General features: G+C 39.0%; 1 protein-coding gene across 5 annotated transcripts; it reads right to left on the reverse strand.

Moving 5' to 3' along the window:
- Positions 1-1,244: 1,244 nt before the first annotated feature.
- Positions 1,245-20,515, reverse strand: LOC131723408 (uncharacterized). Of its 5 annotated transcripts, XM_059017179.1 has the most exons (6): positions 20,425-20,502; positions 17,613-17,823; positions 8,039-8,110; positions 6,767-6,821; positions 5,736-6,124; positions 1,245-3,104 (listed from the first exon to the last, which is right to left on the reverse strand). In XM_059017179.1, exons 3-6 carry the CDS (start codon positions 8,051-8,053, stop codon positions 2,712-2,714), a joined length of 852 nt encoding a protein of 283 aa, XP_058873162.1. In that variant the 5' UTR covers positions 8,054-8,110; positions 17,613-17,823; positions 20,425-20,502; the 3' UTR covers positions 1,245-2,711. The 5 variants fall into 5 exon arrangements, with proteins under 5 accessions (XP_058873162.1, XP_058873161.1, XP_058873163.1 ...); XM_059017178.1 differs by lacking the exon at positions 17,613-17,823 and having other exon boundaries at positions 20,425-20,515; XM_059017180.1 differs by lacking the exons at positions 17,613-17,823; positions 20,425-20,502 and adding an exon at positions 14,397-15,686.
- Positions 20,516-25,936: the final 5,421 nt, after the last annotated feature.

A 25,936-nucleotide genomic window follows, 5' to 3' on the forward strand; every position in this document is an offset into this window, starting at 1 on the left:
GGAGACACAAATCTGGTGTTTTACAAGATTAAAAAAAAAAATGTTCTGACACCAGGTCAAACGTAATACGTTAATCAATCACATAACTTAATACAATACATAAGCTAACATTGTAGTTTCTTCGCAATAAACAAAGTGGCAAATTACACATTTTCCCAAAGTAATAGCGTTTCTTTCAAGCTGTGCACACTCGTGAAAACTGTCAAATTTAGCTTAAATAAACTCTTCAAGAATAAAAAGAAAGAATAAAACAGAAAATAGGATCACAAAAAAAAACTAAACAAAACAAAAACGTTGATCACTATAGGTAACGTTTACTTTGCTAGTTTGGCCAGTGTCTGGTTTGTGTGAAGCATTTTCGAGTGATGTGCATTACCTGCAGCTGTCTGTATCCCTCGATTCTGACTCGCTTGCCAAATCTGAAGCATCACTTTGTTGATGTTGTGTTAATACCGCACATCACATGCCATTTTACACACAGACGTGGATTTTTGCCTTCGAATTAAAGTGCAGCAATGTTTGTAAGAATATTCAGATAGTTTCTCCGCACTAAAGAAAACAATACCGCTGTTTTCATATCACACTAACACTAAGTTAAATAGGTGGAGATTTGTGACGCATCTCATCAGAATGAAACCTGGCCAATCAGCTGACTTGTTCCTGATTAGGTTGCCAAAAAAAAAAAAAAAAACTACCATAGAAATAAACCCGCGCCCTCTACAAAACGCCGTGTCACGAATACATTTTAAATAATAATAAAAACGTTTCCTTTTTTTGTAGGCTGGTTTTGGTATCCTTAAAATATACAGAACACAGTTTGTGTGTGTAATGTTTAATAGATGAGAGGTATTCATTTTGGACACATTTTGGTTCTGGTAGTAGCGTTATTGGTAGGACAGTATAGGAAAGACAACTCAGCACAGCAGAACTAACCTAATATACTGTGTATATATAGCTATGTCAATTTGTACTTATTTTCCCAGTAGAAGACCTGTAAATTATTTGTGTTATAATCTTTCTGTAAAGTTACTTAGTACTTAATGAGTTCATTTTTATTAATTATTTCCATATTACAAATTGCTATGTTCAATGTACTGTATGTAATTATTGATTATGTACTGTGTAGCCGTGAACAATTTAAGAGAGAATTTAAAAACAGCAAACAGCTTTTTATCTAAAGAGAATTAGCTTTCTTCAAATAACACGATAGAAATAGCTAGGCAGACTGATGACAGAGAGAGAAATTCTTCATCAAATTTTCTTTATTGATACAGAAATAATCAGTAATGTCAGTGCAGCACTTTCCAAAACTATATTTTTAGATTTCCAGTGAAAAATCTATATTCTTAAAATTGAAAACACAGGGATAATCAGAAAATCTGGCTGTATACACAACGTAGATACACATGACACAGCTGTATGTATCCCTTTAAGCACTATGCAAATGTATACTCTTATTTGGCTCACCAAACACCACAGTATAAGAGAGTTTCGCCTTTTGAGCTTCTTTACAAGGTAGATATACATGATTGCATCCCTTTAAGCATTGTACAGTCTGCCCTGTTTATCGGGATGCTTCGAGAGAACTAAAAATATCCTGAGTAAGTGGCTGTCCCACCATATAACACTGACAGTTAAACATTTAGCAGCAGGTCAATATCCCATGATGAGTGTCAGTGCATAACTATAAACTGGAGTGTTCAAAAGTTTGGAAACAGCAAATGAGGATCATCCACTCAGGGGTACCAAGATATTAAGAAAAGGGAACTGAGTGAGGAAAACCTTCAATACAATCCCCAGCCCTAATCTTGCTGTTTCCAAACTTTTGAACACAACTGTATATTTCAAAGAGTGCTAACCTTGGCTTTTAAATAGATCTAAGCTTCTAGCATTGCCAACAAGATCACTGATGCCTTCCTCTGAGCGTCAAACAAAATGAATTACTTTTTTATATACTGTAAAGCCATACATATTTGCAACCAAACTATTTGGCGAATCACACCCATAAAACCTATTTTGCTCCAGAAAATATGGCTACCTTTTGCAATATATGAAGTATGTATTGTTAGTGGAGTTTGATATTAGTGCCAACAATGTTTGCGTTTTTTTTTCATACGTGAAAAATGCACCATAAAAGGCTCGCAAATATTTACGGCTTCACAGTAATTGATTGGTGATTATTATAATTAATTAATTTGCTCTTAAAAAAGGAAAGCCAACACTACAATAAAACTACAGAAATAAAAATAGCTTGTTTTTCTTTTGTGTATTGTTTTATTGTAATGTTGACTTTCCCTTTAAGAGCAAATTAATTAACAAATTATAATAATCACCAATCAATTGTATAAAAATGTAATTAAGTTTGTTTGAATGCACTCTGAGGAAGGCATCTAGCCACAACGTGTCTGTCTGTGCTTGCGTAGCTGCCATTTAAAAAAAGAAAAAAATGTCTTAAATAAATTAATAATTAAATTTGAAGTGAGTGCTGGTCTTATGGTAAAATGTAATATTTATCTTTGACCAAAGCACCCAAAGTGAATGTTGTGAATTAAGATTCAAGTTTTCTTTGGAGTTGAGCAAGCCCTTTGATAATTTATTGAGCACTCTTCAAAATACTCATCCTGCATTGGCAGTTAACATGTAACTGTTTGGGTGCCATTGCAGTTGTGGGACAATTCTCTTTTCAGGACCAAAGGCACAGACTTTAAAAATCATGATGTACTCAAGAGGAGAGTCTGTGCGGCACATGGAAGAGCTCTGAAACAGCGCCTCAACTTTCTACAAGTCCCATTACTTTTCAGCTCTTCACGTGTCAGCCCTAGCAGCTGGAAGATCTTGCACCACATCTCATAATAGGCATCATTTAAATGAAATATGAACGATTCATCTGCATGCTTCCACAACTGAACTACAACATTCTTGGGGCGGTGGTGGTCAGAAGGCACAACTGCATTGGACGCAACCTTTTCTGCATTCTCTTTTTCTTCAATGCGGGCCAGTATGCTCAGAAATTCGGCTTCGTTGCTTTTGATGAATTCCCTGGTCTCCTCTTTCATTTTCTTTACTTCTTCATCCTGCATTAATTCATCGTATTCTTCTTCCGTCTTTAAAACAAACCAGAACAAACACGTCAGTGACAAGCATCCCTGCCATTCAACATTAAACAATGACATCCAAAAATAGAGCACCAGGACCAAGCACTGTAGACACATGTAACAATGTGAGTGTGACATGCAGACCGGTGGTCTTCATATAACCCCAGATTATATAGCAATGTGAGTCTGACATGCAGACCGGTGGTCTTCACATAACCCCAGATTATATAGCAATGTGAGTGTGACATGCAGACCGGTGTTCTTCACATAACCCCAGATTATATAGCAATGTGAGTGTGACATGCAGACCGGTGGTCTTCATATAACCCCAGATTATATAGCAATGTGAGTGTGACATGCAGACCGGTGGTCTTCACATAACCCCAGATTATATAGCAATGTGAGTCTGACATGCAGACCGGTGGTCTTCATATAACCGTATATTATATAGCAATGTGAGTGTGACATGCAGACCGGTGGTCTTCATATAACCCCAGATTATATAGCAATGTGAGTCTGACATGCAGACTGGTGGTCTTCACATAACCCCAGATTATATAGCAATGTGAGTCTGACATGCAGACCGGTGGTCTTCATATAACCGTATATTATATAGCAATGTGTGTGACATGCAGACCGGTGGTCTTCATATAACCCCAGATTATATAGCAATGTGAGTCTGACATGCAGACCGGTGGTCTTCATATAACCCCAGATTATATAGCAATGTGAGTCTGACATGCAGACCGGTGGTCTTCATATAACCCCAGATTATATAGCAATGTGAGTCTGACATGCAGACCGGTGGTCTTCATATAAACCCAGATTATATAGCAATGTGAGTCTGACATGCAGACCGGTGGTCTTCACATAACCCCATATTATATAGCAATGTGAGTCTGACATGCAGACCGGTGGTCTTCATATAACCCCAGATTATATAGCAATGTGAGTGTGACATGCAGACCGGTGGTCTTCATATAACCCCAGATTATATAGCAATGTGAGTGTGACATGCAGACCGGTGGTCTTCACATAACCCCAGATTATATAGCAATGTGAGTCTGACATGCAGACCGGTGGTCTTCATATAACCCCAGATTATATAGCAATGTGAGTCTGACATGCAGACCGGTGGTCTTCATATAACCCCAGATTATATAGCAATGTGAGTGTGACATGCAGACCGGTGGTCTTCATATAACCCCAGATTATATAGCAATGTGAGTGTGACATGTAGACCGGTGGTCTTCATATAACCCCAGATTATATAGCAATGTGAGTGTGACATGCAGACCGGTGGTCTTCATATAACCCCAGATTATATAGCAATGTGAGTCTGACATGCAGACCGGTGGTCTTCATATAACCCCAGATTATATAGCAATGTGAGTCTGACATGCAGACCGGTGGTCTTCACATAACCCCAGATTATATAGCAATGTGAGTGTGACATGCAGACCGGTGGTCTTCATATAACCCCAGATTATATAGCAATGTGAGTCTGACATGCAGACCGGTGGTCTTCATATAACCCCAGATTATATAGCAATGTGAGTGTGACATGCAGACCGGTGGTCTTCATATAACCCCAGATTATATAGCAATGTGAGTCTGACATGCAGACCGGTGGTCTTCATATAACCCCAGATTATATAGCAATGTGAGTGTGACATGCAGACCGGTGGTCTTCATATAACCCCAGATTATATAGCAATGTGAGTCTGACATGCAGACCGGTGGTCTTCATATAACCCCAGATTATATAGCAATGTGAGTCTGACATGCAGACCGGTGGTCTTCATATAACCCCAGATTATATAGCAATGTGAGTCTGACATGCAGACCGGTGGTCTTCATATAACCCCAGATTATATAGCAATGTGAGTGTGACATGCAGACCGGTGGTCTTCATATAACCCCAGATTATATAGCAATGTGAGTCTGACATGCAGACCGGTGGTCTTCATATAACCCCAGATTATATAGCAATGTGAGTCTGACATGCAGACCGGTGGTCTTCATATAACCCCAGATTATATAGCAATGTGAGTGTGACATGCAGACCGGTGGTCTTCATATAACCCCAGATTATATTGCTGTCAATAGGTTATGTAAATTATCAAGACCAAGCTTCATCATAGTTGAAAAAGCTTTTCTCTACACATACGTAAAACCACTTTCAAACACGGTCCATGATACAAACAGGCAAACAGGCCAATTCCATATAACCCCAGATTGTGATACTCAGAATTACTTAGACTGCTAATAATGTCCACGTCTAATTTTCCTAACAATTGGAAAAGCAGTTTTCTAGAAAATGTAATTGCAGCTTTTTGATGATTTTTTTTCTTGATGTCTAAGATTTGTCATTTGTGTTTATTATCATTACTGTATGAATGACTTGCAATCAGTTCTATGCTTGACGTGTTTCAACTGGGTTCCTAGACCAGTTTAGGAGTCTCTGTATATCAATCTGTAGAAAAATGTAGTAAAGGTTTCAAAACCTAATGACCACACCCACATCCCAATTGTTGCCATTCTCTATATCCTCCTCTGACAGTGAGGACAGGCATAGACATTGTGTTCACAGCACCCTGGTCATTACAGCTTTGACATTGACTAGTTTTATATTCTTACCATAGGAGCAAAACATTCCCCATAGTTGTAGACTTTGGTTCCAGGAAACTCAATTCCCTTTTGGAAGAGGTCCTGCAAGCTGTCGGCCACTTGGTGCAACACCTCATTTTCATAAGCATAGATGTTGCCATCTTTGCCTGCCAGAATGATCAGCTGCAGACCCACTGCCAGACTCGGGAACATATCAATGGCACCGATAACTCTCATCTCTACTCTTTCAGGAAGGTAGAAATCTTCCCATGCTTCAAGCTCATCCTCCATTTCTGCATAGATTGTGTCATCTAGCCCCCCAATTCTCATTGGATACCCTGCTGGCTTCTTCAGAGGCACAGTCTGCCCCCTGTATTTGTCCACTTGTTCCGATACATGGTCAAGGTAGTTGGGTGAATCTGTTGTAAGAAAAAACAAAGATAAGTGGTGGGTGTCAACCTTCAGGGATCAAGACCTAAGATATAGTATATTAACTGTATCAAAGCGTTTTTCTGACAAAAAACAAAGAACTACCTGTGTTGCATTATATCATAACAGGAGGCATGGTGGTCCAGGGTTAAGAAAGGGGCTTGATACCAGGAGACTCCTGGTTCAAATACCAGCTCAGCCACTGACTCACAGTGTGTGTGTATGTGTGTGAGAGACCCTGAGCAAGTCACTTAACCTCCTTGTGCTCTGTCCGTCGGATGAGTCATTAAACAAACAAGGTCCTATTGGAAGTGACTATGCAGCAGCAGCAGTTGTTGATGCATAGTTCACCCCCCTAGTCTCTAAGTCGCTTTGGATAAAAGCATCTGCTAAATGAATAATAATAATAATAATAATAATAATAATAATAATAATAATAATAATAATAATAATAATAATAATAATATCATTATTTTCAACTAACGGCTCTTTAGAATTTACCAGAGAACAACAGTCACACATTTGTAATATGGCAGTCATAATCTTGTTATGACGATCACAATTTAAAAAACAATTGCATAAGATGTCAATTGGGTTCACTGCACACCATTCATTTGACAAGTTACACATACCTATGAAATGACAATGCTGCAGAAATCCCAGATCCTGGATAAGGAACACTTGTTGCTGCAATTCCAAAAAACAACTCAAATATTAGCAAGTGCAGTTATGTTATGGTCTAATTCTTTATAGTGAACCAATTCTAAATGAAAATGTTATGAAACCTGCCTTGTGCAATGAGTTTTTTGCCATCACCATAAGTATCCATTCACTCTACTTCATAGGCATTAGGTTCAGATCATGTTTAAAACAGTGACGCTCAGTATGGTACTGGCTGCTTTGTTTTTTAAATCCCTGATTTTTAAATATTAAACTGTATCATCAAAGTCTTTAGAAAGTATTTGATCAGTTCAGTAAGTTATTGATGCCAGTCTCTGATCCCCTCAGAGCAGCTCACCCTCAGAGCTGGTCTGAAGAAGATATGATCGCTTGAAAAGAAAATCTAGCAAAGAGGCTTATTTCTGGCCCCTGATTTGCCCCTCCTACATCATTATTATTGCTGGCAGGAGTTAAAATCCTAAACTACATGGAAATGCATGACCACTTGCAGTTCTCAGTTCCTTGGCCACAGGAGACTTCTTCATAAAGTGTAATACTGGACAGGTCAAACTGCCAGGAGTTGGTCCCTCAATGCAAATGGTATGAGAGTCTCCAAGGCTTGAAAAATGAAACTGGGGCACGCTTTTCATCCAGCACAGGGCTTGATGAGGTCTTTAGTTATCGAGGTATCCAAGCCGTTAGCTCCGGTCTTAATTATAAAAACATCATTGTCATTTTAATTGGGTGTTTCATTTGCTTCCAAGTTTTATTTTCTCTTTCAGAACTTTTTGGGCTGTCTCACTGAAATGATCAATGACTGCATGGAACCTCACTTAAACAGCTACCTTAATCTATCACCGATTTAAAAGACAAGACTAGATGCACAGTAAGTGGATTTATCCAGTCCTGTTTCCAAACAAAGCTTTGTATTTATTCTAGAGCACTGCAGAGTTACCAATCCCAAAGATAATTCACTTCCATGATAGCAATGAATGGGGCTTTCCTGTGTTAACTCTACTGCAATAGTTTGTTTCAAAGAAGAAACGAGGATGTGTCACAGTTTCCTAGGTAGTGGGAATGAAGAAAGTCACTGAAAGGAGTAAATGGGACCTTACCAGGAGCCAATTAATGAACAGACACAAAACTGTATTAACATTGAAGTCACCAATACAAGTAGAACTAATCTTGGTTAATTACAGTGCAGGGTTAACAAAACAAAACAAACAAACAAAAAATGTGCCTACCGTGTCATCGTGCATTGTTCATCCAGCATCTCTTGGGTCAGTTTTGACACCTGAATGATCTCGATGGCACAACTAAATGAATGAAAAGAAACAATCACATGTCGAAGCTGAATAATCTTTAATAGATGACAGATGTGCAGGAAACGTGAGACATTCAGGAATATTCTGCTGCCTTCCTTCCTGATCTGGCTTGAGAAGCTACTTGCCAGTCTCACACTGTATGTCAAGTTACTGACAGCAACCAATCAGAAACAAACAGGGAGGTGAATCTGAACAGTGTTTCCAGGTGTAACCAAAGAGAAGCCACATTATAAACAGCATTATAAGAGAGAAGCCACATTATAAACAGCATTATAAAAGAGAAGCCACATTATAAACAGCATTATAAAAGAGAAGCCACGTTATAAACAGCATTATACAAGAGAAGCCACGTTATAAACAGCATTATACAAGAGAAGCCACGTTATAAACAGCATTATAAAAGAGAAGCCACGTTATAAACAGCATTATAAAAGAGAAGCCACATTATAAACAGCATTATAAAAGAGAAGCCACATTATAAACAGCATTATACAAGAGAAGCCACATTATAAACAGCATTATACAAGAGAAGCCACATTATAAACAGCATTATAAAAGAGAAGCCACATTATAAACAGCATTATACAAGAGAAGCCACATTATAAACAGCATTATACAAGAGAAGCCACATTATAAACAGCATTATAAAAGAGAAGCCACGTTATAAACAGCATTATACAAGAGAAGCCACATTATAAACAGCATTATACAAGAGAAGCCACATTATAAACAGCATTATACAAGAGAAGCCACATTATAAACAGCATTATACAAGAGAAGCCACATTATAAACAGCATTATAAAAGAGAAGCCACATTATAAACAGCATTATACAAGAGAAGCCACATTATAAACAGCATTATAAAAGAGAAGTCACATTATAAACAGCATTATACAAGAGAAGCCACATTATAAACAGCATTATACAAGAGAAGCCACATTATAAACAGCATTATACAAGAGAAGCCACATTATAAACAGCATTATACAAGAGAAGCCACATTATAAACAGCATTATACAAGAGAAGCCACGTTATAAAGCATAGGTTACATACATCCCCTGCCATGGCATACAAAACTATACATAAAGTAGAATCAGCAGAGGCTAGAACAGGGCTACTCAACTCTGAAGGCATTGTGGGCCATCTGAAAAGCTGGCAGAAGAGCTGTGGGCAGCAATAACTGTATATACAGGGTTTGTATTACATAGATTTAGTTGAATCTGAATATATTACGTATGACATACTTATAATTAGAGCCCCATGAAATGATTTGTATTTTTTTTTATAATTTTTTGTTTTATTTTACAAATTTCATTTGATTTGGTTTTATTAGCTACACATTAATAAAACAACTCAAATAGATGTATATCAATAATAGTATAGTATACATCATGTTGTAACTACATACATATTTTTTATTAAACATTATTTGCTTTTTTTTTTTTTTTTTTTACATTTTCACATACAGACCTCGCACAGAAAAATAATTTAGTTACCATATTTCTCATTAGTGGCACAAACGGTAATGTACAGTCTCCACGTTTTAATGAACTGCCTATTTACAGTAAATACTGCCCGTGCCCTCTATAAAAATACAATAAGATCAAGTACAAAATATATATTTACACTGCCCTGCTATTGTGGGGCTGTCATAATAATTGCACATGAAAATAACAGGACTGGGGTCTATTTTTGCGGTTTTGTCGTGAGGCAGCCATGGAACTGACCAATGAGAAACACCTTCCCTTGTGCACCTTTTATCAGGAAGCAATGGCGGACGAAAGGTGAATTACTTCAGTAGAAAAATACCCAGAGCTGTATGACATAGGTAGGGCTTCAGATTTCCAGTTTTAACCAATAAAAAAACAATAAAACAACCCGATACAAAAACAATGAAATCAGTGTATAACCAATAAACACCGGAAAAAACACTGGCAATGGTTAGTTTGTTGACTTTACCCCTTTCTCCGCAAAAAAAAAAAAATACACACCAGAAGCAACATGAAGAGTGACGCGAGAAAATTAATAAAACCTGTGCTTTTCAACAGAGCCCTTCACACCAAAGAGCAACACGACAAGCGACGAGAGAAAATCAATAAAACCTGTGCTTTTCAATAGCGCCTTCACACCAAAGAGCGACACGACAAGCGACGCGAGAAAATCAATAAAACCTGTGCTTTTCAATAGAGCTCTTCACAACAAAGAGCGACACGACAAGCGACGAGAGAAAATCAATAAAACCTGTGCTTTTCAACAGCGCCCTTCACACCAAAGAGCGACACGACAAGCGACGCGAGAAAATCAATAAAACCTGTGCTTTTCAATAGAGCTCTTCACAACAAAGAGCGACACGACAAGCGACGCGAGAAAATCAATAAAACCTGTGCTTTTCAACAGCGCCCTTCACACCAAAGAGAGACACGACAAGCGACGAGAGAAAATCAATAAAACCTGTGCTTTTCAATAGAGCCCTTCACACCAAAGAGCGACACGACAAGCGATGCGAGAAAATCAATAAAACCTGTGCTTTTCAACAGAGCCCTTCACACCAAAGAGCAACACGACAAGCGACAAGAGAAAAACAATAAAACCTGTGCTTTTCAATAGAGCCCTTCACACCAAAGAGCAACACCACAAGCGACAAGAGAAAATCAATAAAACCTGTGCTTTTCAATAGAGCCCTTCACACCAAAGAGCGACACGACAAGCGACGCGAGAAAATCAATAAAACCTGTGCTTTTCAACAGCGCCCTTCACACGAGCGACACGACAAGCGACGAAAGAAAATCAATAAAACCTGTGCTTTTCAATAGAGCCCTTCACACCAAAGAGAGACACGACAAGCGACGAGAGAAAATCAATAAAGCCTGTGCTTTTCAACAGCGCCCTTCACACGAGCGACACGACAAGCGACGAAAGAAAATCAATAAAACCTGTGCTTTTCAATAGAGCCCTTCACACCAAAGAGCGACACGACAAGCGACGAGAGAAAATCAATAAAACCTGTGCTTTTCAATAGAGCCCTTCACACCAAAGAGCGACACGACAAGCGACGCGAGAAAATCAATAAAACCTGTGCTTTTCAATAGAGCCCTTCACACCAAAGAGCGACACGACAAGCGACGAGAGAAAATCAATAAAACCTGTGCTTTTCAATAGAGCCCTTCACACCAAAGAGCGACACGACAAGCGACGCGAGAAAATCAATAAAACCTGTGCTTTTCAACAGCGCCCTTCACACGAGCGACACGACAAGCGACGAAAGAAAATCAATAAAACCTGTGCTTTTCAATAGAGCCCTTCACACCAAAGAGAGACACGACAAGCGACGAGAGAAAATCAATAAAACCTGTGCTTTTCAACAGTGCCTTCACACCAAAGAGCGACACGACAAGCGACGCGAGAAAATCAATAAAACCTGTGCTTTTCAATAGAGCCCTTCACACCAAAGAGCGACACGACAAGCGACGAGAGAAAATCAATAAAACCTGTGCTTTTCAACAGCGCCTTCACACCAAAGAGCGACACGACAAGCGACGAGAGAAAATCAATAAAACCTGTGCTTTTCAATAGAGCCCTTCACACCAAAGAGCGACACGACAAGCGACGCGAGAAAATCAATAAAACCTGTGCTTTTCAACAGCGCCCTTCACACGAGCGACACGACAAGCGACGAAAGAAAATCAATAAAACCTGTGCTTTTCAATAGAGCCCTTAACACCAAAGAGAGACACGACAAGCGACGAGAGAAAATCAATAAAACCTGTGCTTTTCAATAGAGCCCTTCACACCAAAGAGCGACACGACAAGCGACGCGAGAAAATCAATAAAACCTGTGCTTTTCAATAGAGCCCTTCACACCAAAGAGCGACACGACAAGCGACGAGAGAAAATCAATAAAACCTGTGCTTTTCAATAGAGCCCTTCACACCAAAGAGCGACACGACAAGCGACGAGAGAAAATCAATAAAACCTGTGCTTTTCAATAGAGCCCTTCACACCAAAGAGACACGACAAGCGACGAGAAAAAATCAATAAAACCTGTGCTTTTCAATAGAGCCCTTCACACCAAAGAGCGACACGACAAGCGACGAGAGAAAATCAATAAAACCTGTGCTTTTCAATAGAGCCCTTCACACCAAAGAGAGACACGACAAGCGACGCGAGAAAATCAATAAAACCTGTGCTTTTCAATAGAGCCCTTCACACCAAAGAGACACGACAAGCGACGAGAAAAAATCAATAAAACCTGTGCTTTTCAATAGAGCCCTTCACACCAAAGAGCAACACGACAAGCGACAAGAGAAAATCAATAAAACCTGTGCTTTTCAACAGAGCCCTTCACACCAAAGAGCGACATGACAAGCGTCGAGAGAAAATCAATAAAACCTGTGCTTTTCAATAGAGCCCTTCACACCAAAGAGACACGACAAGCGACGCGAGAAAATCAATAAAACCTGTGCTTTTCAATAGAGCCCTTCACACCAAAGAGCAACACGACAAGCGACGAGAGAAAATCAATAAAACCTGTGCTTTTCAATAGAGCCCTTCACACCAAAGAGCGACACGACAAGCGACGTAACCGCGACACAAATTCCAAAGCAACTGATGAAAAAAAAAAAAAAAATAGAACCGGGTCCTATTTCTGCAAATTCGTTGCGTGACAACTACAGAACTGAGCAACCAGAGAACAGCTTCATGTCATGTGGTTTGAAATCAAGCCGTTTCACTTTCACTCAAAATGGAGGTGAAGGTCGTGCTTGCAGCATCTCATTTCAATGACCTTTTTGACAAGAGTCAAAGCAATTATAAAAACACCAAAGCCAAAAACGTAATATGGGAATCGATTTCTAATGATCTGGGCGTGCCTGGTTTGTATAATTTCACCCAAATCCGGCGCATTTGATGTCTGTGGAATAACAGCAGTAATATTAAGAGCTCTTCCTCTTCTCAACCAGCCATTTTCTATTGCGTTTGTTTGTTAGTAATCATACTTTCTGAAAGATTTGGCAAATTTCCAGCTGTCGCGTCGTGTCTGTGATCGCTGCTGGTGTGCACGGTGTTTTCGCAGTGAATTCGTCGTGTCGCCCCAGTAAAAATCGCGGCGGGTCTGGTGTGTGAAGGCCTTAACCTAAAAAAAAAAAAAAAACTTTCCCAGTGCAGTTGGGCAATGTCCCTCCTTCCTGACTTGTATCTCGCATTGATTTATTCTGAATACTTTTAACCCTCTCCAACCACTGACTGACAGCACATTCCTACATTTCTATTGGAGGACTGTACCATGTGTGCAAGGTTTAAAACAAGATTACAATTACTAGAAGCGGAGGGTTGATCTTGCTTGCGAGATTTAAAGCTATATTACAGTTCCATCACAGAGAGTATTTACATGCTCCTGGAATTTAAAACTGAATAAAAATGTGTGTCGAAATGTAAAACAAATGGCTAAACACACAGAAACCCCCAAAGAATATGGATGTGACATTAAGGATTTCATTGTGGAAGACAGCAAAGGAAAGAAGGTACAACTTAATTGTGCAAGTACTGTCGAGTTACTATATTTTATATATATATATATATATATATATATATATATATATATATATATATATATATATATATATATATATATATATATATTGACAGAAAAAAACACCCAAAGTAACTGAAAACAATAATTTCATACAGTATATAAAAAGCAAAAACTAGGAAAAAAAACTATTTACATAAAACTCGAAAATAGCTAAAGAAAAAGAAAAAAAAGCACCGAAAAATGAAATTAATAAAAACTGAACAGAAGCCTTAACACAGGACACGAAAATTGTAAAGACACACTGATGAGGGAGAACATTTCAGAGTTCTCCACACACACCAGCTATACCCAGTTCTCCAGGGAACTGGGTATAGCTGGTGTGTGTGATTCGTTTACTGAAACAAGTATTCTGCAAAAAGCTGATGATGTAAAGAAAAAGTGGAAAATCCTCTGGAGTGAAAGGTAGTGTTGCAGCGAAAGTTTCATTTTATTGCAGGACAAAACCCATCATGCCTGGTGTGGGTAAAGAGGGAACTTACTGAACCAAACTGTACTGTTTTAAAAACACATAGACTCAAATGAGAACCTTTGTAACTTTAATATTAACATAAACATTTCATATTAAAAGGAACAAAAAAGCAACAAGACAAAGAACAATGTGACAGAAGACTTATTTACAAAGTCAGAAAACACCTTCAAAATACTCGCTGAGGAAGCCTTGTAAAACTAGTAAATCTATACTTACGTAATAAGAGGGCTGTGTTTGCATTGTCTTCACCATCTTTTTACCATGTGGTTGATGCTTGTTGCTGCAAGAAGACAGTCATTCAAATGTTTGTCACTGGGAGATGTGCAAAGTTTTGATTTGCTGATCCCCATCGATGTTTAAAACTTTCAGAACGTTGCTATGCTGCAATTCTATCAGTTTTTTTTCTTGTACATTAGCTTTGGTTACCTCTGAATGCAGAATTGCTAAGCAGGTAGGATTGTAGCTTGCGGTTAAGTGTTCATATGATGGCATTTCATCATTCAGGGATGAGTAAATGAAAGCAGCTCTTCTCTTCCAAACAATCTGATGGCAGAAAGCAGCTCCATGAAATGAGTCAACACCTGACCACGACCAAGTCATCCTAATTCTGCATGAGCACCCAACCGCTGTCACGGGTTTCCTGCTTCTCAACTAAAAGTTTGAGCTCTCTGTGTTGGAGGGTGTAGATAAAGGTCACCAAGCCACAACCTCCTTTGTAGTTTTCAGAGATGCTTTCCATAACTTGCAGGACAGGTTTTCCTGGTGTATTTTGCAGGGATATGAAATGTGGAATCTCAGCCATCTTCAAGTCAATATTTTTACCTGTTACTTCACTAAATGTCATCAGTTTATTGTAAATACCCTCTCTTCGTGTGTGGCCAGTAATGGGCAGTAATGTATGCATTTCCTCCACAAATTTTTCACTACAGTAAAAATACACCCAAACAATTAACTGTGCAGTGTCTGAACTATCTGTGCACGTGTCTAGTACTAGGCTGAAATAGTCTGCATTGTCATGACCATTGCTCAGCTCAGTAATCACGTCTTCAGATATAGTTTCCACACATCTTGCAACTGTTGAGTCTGACACTTGAAATCTCTGAAACACTGCTTCATTCTCCATCCTTAAAAATCTCTGAAACACTGCTTCATTCTCCATCCTTAAAAATCTCTGAAACACTGCTTCATTCTCCATCCTTAAAAATCTCTGAAACACTGCTTCATTCTCCATCCTTAAAAATCTCTGAAACACTGCTTCATTCGCCATCCTTAAAAATCTCTGAAACACTGCTTCATTCTCCATCCTTAAAAATCTCTGAAACACTGCTTCATTCTCCATCCTTAAAAATCTCTGAAACACTGCTTCATTCTCCATCCTTAAAAATCTCTGAAACACTGCTTCATTCTCCATCCTTAAAAATCTCTGAAACACTGCTTCATTCGCCATCCTTAAAAATCTCTGAAACACTGCTTCATTCTCCATCCATAAAAATCTCTGAAACACTGCTTCATTCTCCATCCTTAAAAATCTCTGAAACACTGCTTCATTCGCCATCCTTAAAAATCTCTGAAACACTGCTTCATTCGCCATCCTTAAAAATCTCTGAAACACTGCTTCATTCTCCATCCTTAAAAATCTCTGAAACACTGCTTCATTCTCCATCCTTAAAAATCTCTGAAACACTGCTTCATTCTCCATCCTTAAAAATCTCTGAAACACTGCTTCATTCTCCATCCTTAAAAATCTCTGAAACACTGCTTCATTCTCCATCCTTAAAGTGTTTTCACCTTCTGCTAGTTGCTAGCATTGGTAACATTATAACTTTTACATGAGCAGAAACACATTTGCTGTCCATGAAGCTTGCAACAAATGCACACACTTTGTCTTTTCTCCAATTGGGTATGACTCACCAAAGTTGAGGTGACAGGTTTCATAATGGCATTGCAAGTCAGCCTTCTTTAACACAGCAATCGTCTTCTGGCACAACAGACGCATTGGTTTTCCATTAACCTCACTAAAAACACATTCCACTTCCCAGTTAGGCTTGAATACTCTTGTGTTCATCCCAGAGTTTGTGTTTTTAGTTGCCATTTCATTTCGTCACGGTTAACTTCACTAGATCCCTCTCACACTATTTTCAGGCGCTCTCTAACATCCCTTCATCTCTTAGAAAAGTCAAAGAGCATACACTGGCTGAGGCGCCAATCACTGTGTTTCCAAGAGCTATCCTTTTCATCGGTAAAAAAAAAAAAAAGAAAATAGTAGGTCCTCTGTCTATCAAAATAAAACATTTTTGTATTTTAATACCCACAATGGCTGTTTCCAGAAACGTGTTAATTTGCTGAAAGTAAATATTTAAATGAAAAACATGCACTCAGCCCAATGGAAACAGGCTTCATTTGAATTGAGCTATTATACAAGTTTCGAGAACCCCACAGTATTTTAATAAGTTACTGTAGAACCCCACAGTATTTTAATAAGTTACTGTAGAACCCCACAGTATTTTAATAAGTTACTGTAGAACCCCACAGTATTTTAATAAGTTACTGTAGAACCCCACAGTATTTTAATAAGTTACTGTAGAACCCCACAGTATTTTAATAAGTTACTGTAGAACCCCACAGTATTTTTTAAATCCGATTTGCTAGTTCATGTGAATTGAGACAAATTAATAGACATACATTTAATGGAAACGAGTATATTCACATAAAAAGAAAACATGTGACCGAGCCAATCCTGCCACACTGCTTCTGTGGACCAGTTTATACGATGGACATGTATTTTAATGGAAACCCTTTTTTTTTTGCTGTTAATGCACACAGCTTTTGTCGAATTATAGATGCGCATAAATGTTCATTTTCTTCGACATTTCAATGGAGACATAGCCATTGACACTGCGTACAGTATTTATTAATAAAGTTTGATGTTACTGTATTTTGTTTTTTGTTTAGTACACATGGAAAGACTCGTGGGCCACTGACTGAAATTAAGGCGGCCTCAAACAGTAAAACATAACGTACTTTATATTTCACCATTTACAATTATTGAATGTTTACCACATGTCAAGGCTTTTGAAATCATGTTTGTTTTTTACTTTCTCACAAATGTTTGTTTGGTGGAAGATCTCCCTTTCCTTTCCTAGGTGGAGCCCTCGAATGTGTGAACCTGTCTAAATTAAAAGAAACAAAAACTGTATATAATAAATGAAATCTAGTGCTTTAATAGATTCACACAGAAATACACGTATCTGGTTACCATGGCATCAAAGGTCAATCTGTAGTGTTGCGCATCTTCGGTTTTCATCTTTAAAAACATTTCCCAGGACATTTTCTCTGAGTTTATTTTACATATATTAAAATAGGGATAAAATCAGTTAAAAAATAAATACAAAGTTTTTCTTTTAAACATTGGTAAAAATCATGGGAACAAACCTCAGTATCCACACTTTACATGTGGAATATGATGCGTAGCAGTTCTGGTTTCTGATTAATAATGTCCCTGGCATGTATGATGAGCAGAATCTGTCCAAGTCGAAGCCACATTTTCCCAAGTTAGCTGCTACTTTGCGAACGTTTGGGCAATCGCTGTGCTGGCAGAAGGTATGAACATGACATCAGCACAAAACAAGCCAGGTTTATTCACCTTGAAATCATAACAAGAAAAGAAAATTGACAGAAGTGGGCGGTGCAAGCCATCAGGGAGACGCGTCTAAAATCACACTGGACATTTCCATCAATGTGTTCCATAAGATTACCAACTAAAGCATCACTGCAATAGGCAGTGTTTGAGCCCGTCCTGTCGCGTGAAGTCACTAAAGGCTACGCACACACACAGGCTGAATGCGGATGCGAGTTCAACTTTTGCTCTTAATACATTTCTGTGTGATAAACAAAGCTTATATATTTCAATTTTTTTTATTTTTCTTAAAAATATTTCCCAACATAAAACCAATGTCACCTTACAATAATTGATTTTGAGTTTCAGTGTTTTAAAATAAAATATTAAACAGAACAAAATTTCAATGTACCATTTGTAATTCAGTGATATGAGAGAATTGGCCAGGGGTCTGAATGCTTTTGCAAGGCTCTGTCTGTCTGTGTGTGTGTGTGTGTGTGTGTGTGTGTGTGTGTGTGTGTGTGTGTGTGTGTGTGTGTGTGTGTGTGTGTGTGTGTGTGTGTGTGTGTGTGTGTATATATATATATGTGTGTGTGTGTGTATGTGTGTGCTTGATGAGCCAAGTTGATTTTGTTGTAATAATTATTATTATTTTATTTTTTATTTCTTAGCAGACGCCCTTATCCAGGGCGACTTACAATTGTTACAAGATATCACTTTTTTTTTTTTTTTTTACATACAATTCCCCATTTATACAGTTGGGTTTTTACTGGAGCACTCTAGGTAAAGTACCTTGCTCAAGGGCACAGCAGCAGTGTTTTTTTATTATTATTATTATTTAATCAAAGTACAGTTGTAGAATATTTTGTTGTAAGAAAATAAATTGTATTTTTGGTTTTTCAACTTAGATAAAACAATATGGGACAATTCGTATCCCCAAACGCCACAGTGCGACCGCAACTCGTTTTTCCACCGATACCGAAAGACTCATCTGTGTGTTTTGTCACGCCAGGAAATATCTCAGTAAATGATAAAGACGCATATATGACTCCTTAGACGTACATTTTTAATCCAGTCATTTGGAAACCACTCAAGTCGTTCCCACCAGCCTTCTGGTCGGAAGATCACCCAAATGTTTCGATCTACCGTTATGGTCCTGCAGATCGTCACCACTGTATTTAGCAGCGCAGAAAAAGCTAAACGGCGTCTCCGCTGGTTTTGCAGAAAAGAGCACAGCTGTGCTTGACGAGCTCTCGATCGATTACGTCCTTTACTTTCATCCAAACACATAAACAAAAACACAGCCTCCATGTTCTCACACAAAACCTCCCGATCGGCACGTAATGATGGCCCGAGTTCAGGTTGTTTAAACAGGGGGGCTCTCACTTCAGTAATGAAAGGTGTGTATGTACAACAAACAACCACAGTGACCGTTTGTAAATACGGTTATTGAGCCAACCGCAGTGTGTGTGTACGCAGCCTAACAGTAACACACACCTCTAAACAGAGGCTGTGAGCAAAGCACAGCGCTGTGACAAACTCAGGACCGCAGTCATTCTGCGCTCTCTTTTATTAAAGCGAGTGTAACAGCAGCATGCATGGATTGCTTGTCTCTCTCAGTTCACTTTCTTGTTTTAGTTTAATGTGTCTCTTATTTTTCAGTATGTTCTTTTATTGTCAGTGTGAACATGTACCTCGATGCAGCAGTATTTGCAGCGCTATGCATCCTCGGACTCATCTGACCCACTTCTGCTATTTTTGCTTTTTGTACACTTTGATACATTTGTTTTATTTTGAATATTCATAAAATAATTTACGTTTTCTCCTCATTCCTCATCCACTAAAAATATTACATTTTCGTGTAAGTATTTCAATTTCGTTTTTTGATCAAGCTGGTAGTTACCACGCCCAGCAATTGCCACAATAATCAGACTGTTTGACCAACATAATCATGTGATGATGTGTTTGTGACGTGACAGAGAACCACGTTTGAACCTGTGACGTCTAAGCGTCTGCTGTATCCTAGGATACAGTGTAGCGCTGTTTATTACAGTGTCGGAGTCAAAATAAAACAGCACTTTAATCAAAATACTGTGTATTTACTAGAAAATAGTAACGAGAAAATATTGAATAGTAAACAGAAATCGGGTATACATCATTAAAAAAACCGACGTTCAGTTAAAATCCTGTATACATAAACAAGTTGCAAAACATTTACTATTAACACAGCAATTTAAGAAATTTCGAGGTCATAACATTTGTGAATCAACCCCCACCCGGAGAAAGATTGCGTACCATCTTGGATATTATTTTACCATTTGTGAGTAACATTCCCCACCCACAAGTACAATACTAGATCAAACATTTAGAAGATAGGTTGTAAAAACGTTAAACGTTTCTGTTGAAGAATTCAGTAACACTAGTTACGGAAAAGCCACATTTCCAACTGCTTTTCATAAATGTGCAAAATGGCGGCGTATTTTCCAGTCCCTGTTCTGGTATTATTCAGTAAATTATCTACAGTTATCGTATTCACCACCCCACCTACATTCTTAAACAATGTATTTCGATAAAATACAGCTTAGACTTATAGTCTAAATATTCTATTTTATAAAATGATTCTCTCACCTTACAAGATGTCTCCCTTTTCGACAGCAAACTGTATTCCTGTGTGTTTCTGTTGACACGCAGAGCTGCACACACAACCTGCGGGTGAGTCACAGGACTGACTCACTGGCAGGCAGCATGCCAATGCGAAATATCAATCATATTCGGCCGACACATCTGCTTATCACTAACTCATACAAAGAGAAGAACGCTTCATTGTGTCTATTTTTACTGTGATGATGGTCGTGGGGTGCTGAGTTAGGGGGATACGTTTATTATATGATAATGAGTGTTTTTTGCATATGGCCGCTCCCTTGCGGGTCGGGTCGGGTAATAACTGTCGATTCGTGGTCGGGTCGGGTTGATTAATTGTAGCTGTAGCTGTCACTGTGTGGAGTAGTGGTTAGGGCTCTGGACTCTTGACCGGACGGTCATGGGTTCAATCCCAGGTGGGGGACACTGCTGTTGTACCCTTGAGCAAGGTACTTTACCTAGATTGCTCCAGTAAAAACCCAACTGTATAAATGGGTAATTGTATGTAAAAAATAATGTGATCTGTATAATGTGATATCTTGTAACAATTGTAATCGCCCTGGATAAGGGCGTCTGCTAAGAAATAAATAATAATAATACTATTGAAAATGTTATTATTATTATAATTATTATTATTTTAAACAGTGTGTAAAAAATGCTCCCACCGCTGCACAGCTTTTCACACCCAAACACATATGCGTGAATCGATTACGTAAATGACTGCTCGCCCGTACACTGACCGCAACAGAACCGGGTGAAGCGACCTTTAACCTAGAACCCGTGAACGTGATCACAAACTAACGTCACAGATATGTCTGTCAGAAGTTCTATAACAATAAATCATGCCAAATTATTATTTGTTTATTTAGCAGACGCCTTTATCCAAGGCGACTTAGAGACGAGGGTGTGTGAACTATGCATCAGCTGCTGAGTCACTTACAATTACGTCTCACCCGAAAGACGGAGCACAAGGAGGTTAAGTGACTTGCTCAGGGTCACACAATGAGTCAGTGGCTGAGGTGGGATTTGAACCGGGGACCTCCTGGTTACAAGCCCGTTTCTTTAACCACTGGACCACACAGCCTCCTTATATCTCAAATATATCTCTAGACCTCTCAGGCAAATGTGTTAGACTGCATTGCTTTGTATACGGACTAGTTTGTTCCAAGTGCTTACAACTTTGTAGTTGTACAGTTGTATTTCACGCTAGTAATGTGAAACCTTTTTTTTTTTTAATTTGTGATCTACTTCGAGCAATCAATCTATTGTTTTAACCCTAACGTGTGCGTGTGTGTGTATGGTGTTACAGGATTTGTTGTCCTGGGTGTTTATTATTGTATTATGCTGTACTGGTCCTTCCTGACTGCTGTCCAATTGCAGGACGTGTTTAGACCGGGTGTAATGAAAGGGGATACTGTTCCTGTTCCAGTTCAGTTGATTGCTCGCAGGCTTACAGTGTGAACGGTGACAAAAGCACTCGCTCTGCGCAGGAGCTAGAGCAATTCACGGAGCTCAAAGGTAATTGTATCGCCATCCTGTTACTTAAGAAATCCAGTCCAGCACTGCAATGACTGCTGTCGTGTGGATTTACATACCCTCACCTCAATAATATTAACATTATATAGTAATAACTTACCAGCAGAATAATATTTTTTAAAAAACAGGCACAAGGTATATAGAAATCGCAGCTTTATTACATCATCTTCGATTCTCTCCTGCAGCAGTTCTCTGTGCATGGAAACAACATTTTCATGAGCCATCTGCGAAAACAGCACAAGAACTTTACACACAGCTAATTTACATCTCAACCCCCACCTTTCCCTTCATTTGCATGACGTCGGGTGAAAGCCGGGTTTTCTCAAGTAAAATAAACTGAGCGAATGGAAACCTGAAAAAGCATTTTGCACAAGACATTTTTCTCAAGCAAATATGTCGAGTTAAAAAAAAAAGACTCCACCAAACACTGCAATCCATAAAATAATAATCACTACTAATAAAATACCATTCATTCAATAAACTAATGATGTCACTCTTAGCCCAGTGTGTAAATGCTTTGGAACATACTCATGCATACACTAACTTTCAAACTAGCATACATTCATAGAGATTTCTAAAGCTAATGTAAAAGGCATGATGCCAGCGCCTCTTCCCTTGTAGCAATTGAACTGCTGGTGACACATTTGCTTGTTATATTTCCATATTTCAGCACATGCATCAGTGATGTGATATCCATCAAAGTTCCTTTGAAATGCACAATCAGGTGTTCAGTGGGAGCAGTGGTCACGCTTCATTTGAAGCGGTGCTTGTTTAGTCTATTAACTGTTAGCAACGAGCGCATTAAAACTCATTCATCGTGTTCTTAATGGTTGGTTAATTAAAAAGTAACCTATTTATGTACTAATAATGCCATATTATTGGAATTTGGAGGTTTGTTTAAAGGGACTATTGAAGCTAGTACTGTAGTAATGTTTAGCAATGAGACCAGGGCAGCAGTGTGGAGTAGTGGTTAGGGCTCTGGACTCTTGACCGGAGGGTTGTGGGTTCAATCCCCAGTGGGGGACACTGCTATTGTACCCTTGAGCAAGGTACTTTACCTAGATTGTTCCAGTAATAACCCAACTGTATAAATGGGTAATTGTATGTAAAAATAATGTGATATCTGTATAATGTGAAATAATCTATAATGTGATATGTTGTAACAATTGTAAGTCGCCCTGGATAAGGGCGTCTGCTAAGAAATAAATAATAATAATATTACCGTATACTCACTAGGAATTGACGCATGTGCTTATACTTGAGTATGCGCTGTTTTCTGTGCAGATGCAGTTAATCCTTTGGTTCCAGATAGAAGCTTATGCACCTGCATCTGAGTGTAATGCAAGGTGTGGAGACTCACATGTTCATATATTGCATTACAAGAAAAACACCATGTTTATTCTTTCTCTTGAAATTCCAAATGTTGTAATTTTTTTAGTTTATAATAATAATAATAATAATAATAATAATAATAATAAGAAGAAGAAGAAGAAGATATTTTTATATAGCGCCTTTCATAGTGGACCACCATCACAAAGCGCTTTACAGAGGTAGGTTGTGAACTGTGCATTATATGCAGAGTCACTTACAATAGGACATTGATTTAACGTCTCAACTGAAGGACGGAGCACAAGGAGGTTAAATGACTTGCTTAGGGTCACACACAGTGAGTCAATGGCTGGGATTGAAGCTGGACCCTTCTGGTAACAAGCCCCTTTCCTTAACCACTGGACCATCTTGGCCTCAGCAATAACTTTAGGAACATCATAATATAAGAAAAGTTCTGAACAAGATCAGGGAATTTAGCACATCGATACTTTTCTAGTAGCTGACTGATCCCTGACTTTCATCTAGTTGGCTTTTAAAGACATCCTAAAGACTCTGCAGTAACACCGTTCTAGTGACCCATTTCAAACACTCCCAATTCTGTGAGAAGAAGCGTCTCCTCTAATCCTTCTTTGTTCCAGGCTAAATAGATACAGTTCCCTTGTGTGTTGATTGTCTGTTAACTCCACTGCAAGGGATGTTGCCCAGTCATCAACAATTGCTGCTGCAGAATCACTTCCAATAGGACCTCGGTTTTACATCTCATCCGAAGGACAGAGCACAAGGAGGTTAAGTAACTTGCTGTGAAAAGATTAGTCTCCTATCCTCTGTCCTAAGTCTGTCTCCACTCAGTTTATAACTGTGGACTCTAGTCCTAGTCTCTCTGCTGTGCTTGAAAGAGTGACTACAGTTAACTTAAACTTTTTAAAACCTGTAGTCTCCTCTAATCTTATTTTTTGTTCCAGATTAAATAGATTTAGTTCCCTCAATGTTGTCTCAACATATTTAGGGTTGGTTGAGTGTACAAGGAAAACAACTGACTCTGGAGAGGAGTTATCAATCAATGCCAGCACACTGGAGATCCAGAATTCAGAACACAGAACCAGGGAGGACATTCGGCCCATCAGTGCAGCAGCTGATTGATCTTGAAACTGTTAAGTCGGGTCTTAAAGGATCCCAGCCCCAACAACATGACTTGGTAACCCATTCCATCCCCTCACCACACTCTGTGAGAAGGTGTCTCCTCACCTCTGTCCTATCTCTATTCACACTGTGTGGTCCAGTGGAGGCTGTGTGGTCCAGTGGTTAAAGAAAAGGGCTTATAACCAGGAGGTCCCCGGTTCAAATCCCACTTTAGCCACTGACTCATTGTGTGACCCTGAGCAAGTCACTTAACCTCCTTGTGCTCCGTCTTTCGGGTGAGACGTAATTGTAAGTGACTCTGCAGCTGATGCATAGTTCACACACCCTAGTATATGTAAGTCACCTTTGATAAAGGCGTCTGCTAAATAAATAAACAATAACACTTAATTTCCAGCAGTCTCCTCTGGCCCTGGTGTCAGTGCTATGCTTGAGGTATTAGTTTAGTTTAACTTTTTCAACACCTTTGAAGTTTTTAAAGACTTCAGTCAAGATAAACAAATTCAGGACCCTCTTCACAGCTCATTCCTTTAAACTCTGGGATTAATCTTCAACTTTATGATTGCTTCCCCGTTGCTGGTAGAAATGAGTCGATCACAACACCAAGGTCTTTCTTTCACAACCCATTGGGTATTTCAATCCTACTTTCTAAAAAGAGACTTAGTAATACAATTGTGAAATGTTTCAATAAGAAACATGCACTCCACACCGTACAACAGCTGACTGATTTGCTAATGAAAGAAGCAGCTCAACCACAACACCTGGTATAATGAACATGTTTGTGAGCCGAGTGTTTGCAGTACTGTACTGCAGATATGAAATTCCAGAGAACGCTTCATTTTGCATGACTGATAACTAATCATTCTATTGCCTTTAATACTGTATATGGGGCCCCCTGTCTGCACGCTGCTGACCCCAGCATTGATCCTGCACTGTGTTAAGAGAACAATGGAGAACACTGACACTGTGTCAATAGATTTGGACCATAGGGTACAGAGGAAATAGTTTTCAAGTGAAGTATGGAAATTTGGAAGAGGAGGGCATCACACAATATCACAGTGTAGAGAATGAAAGGGTCCTTGATGAGGGTTCAGTGGTGAAGGAGTGTATTTGCCTGGGAGAGGGTATAAAACAGAGCAGGGTGGAGGGACCAGAGCAGCTGAAGAGTGGAAAAGCAGCATCAGCACCTTGTCAAGATGAAAGCCTGGACTACAAGAGCCATTCTCCTCTCGGTCCTGACAGCATGGCTTCTGTCAGGGGCTGGTAAGACTGCCTTTCTCCTGAGTAACATGGGGAGGGAGGGAGGGATTGCATTGATTGCCTTCAACCTAAAATAAATGGGCGAAGAGATGGCATTGACTGACTTTCATCAGAATAACAGAAGGGTAGGGAGATAGCAGACAGCCTAACCCACGGGTCAGAAGGGGCACGTGCCCCTGCACTTTGAATATGGGGGACAAACTATATATTTTGGCCTTCCACTTTTCTTCCTTCATTA

The sequence above is a fragment of the Acipenser ruthenus genome, chromosome 55, assembly GCF_902713425.1.
Source record: "Acipenser ruthenus chromosome 55, fAciRut3.2 maternal haplotype, whole genome shotgun sequence".
NCBI classification, from domain to species: Eukaryota; Metazoa; Chordata; class Actinopteri; order Acipenseriformes; family Acipenseridae; genus Acipenser; species Acipenser ruthenus.

Bases quoted from the DNA above. Each gene is read 5' to 3' on its own strand.
- LOC131723408 (XM_059017177.1), bottom strand. From the start codon at position 15,951: ATGGAGAATGAAGCAGTGTTTCAGAGATTTTTAAGGATGGAGAATGAA.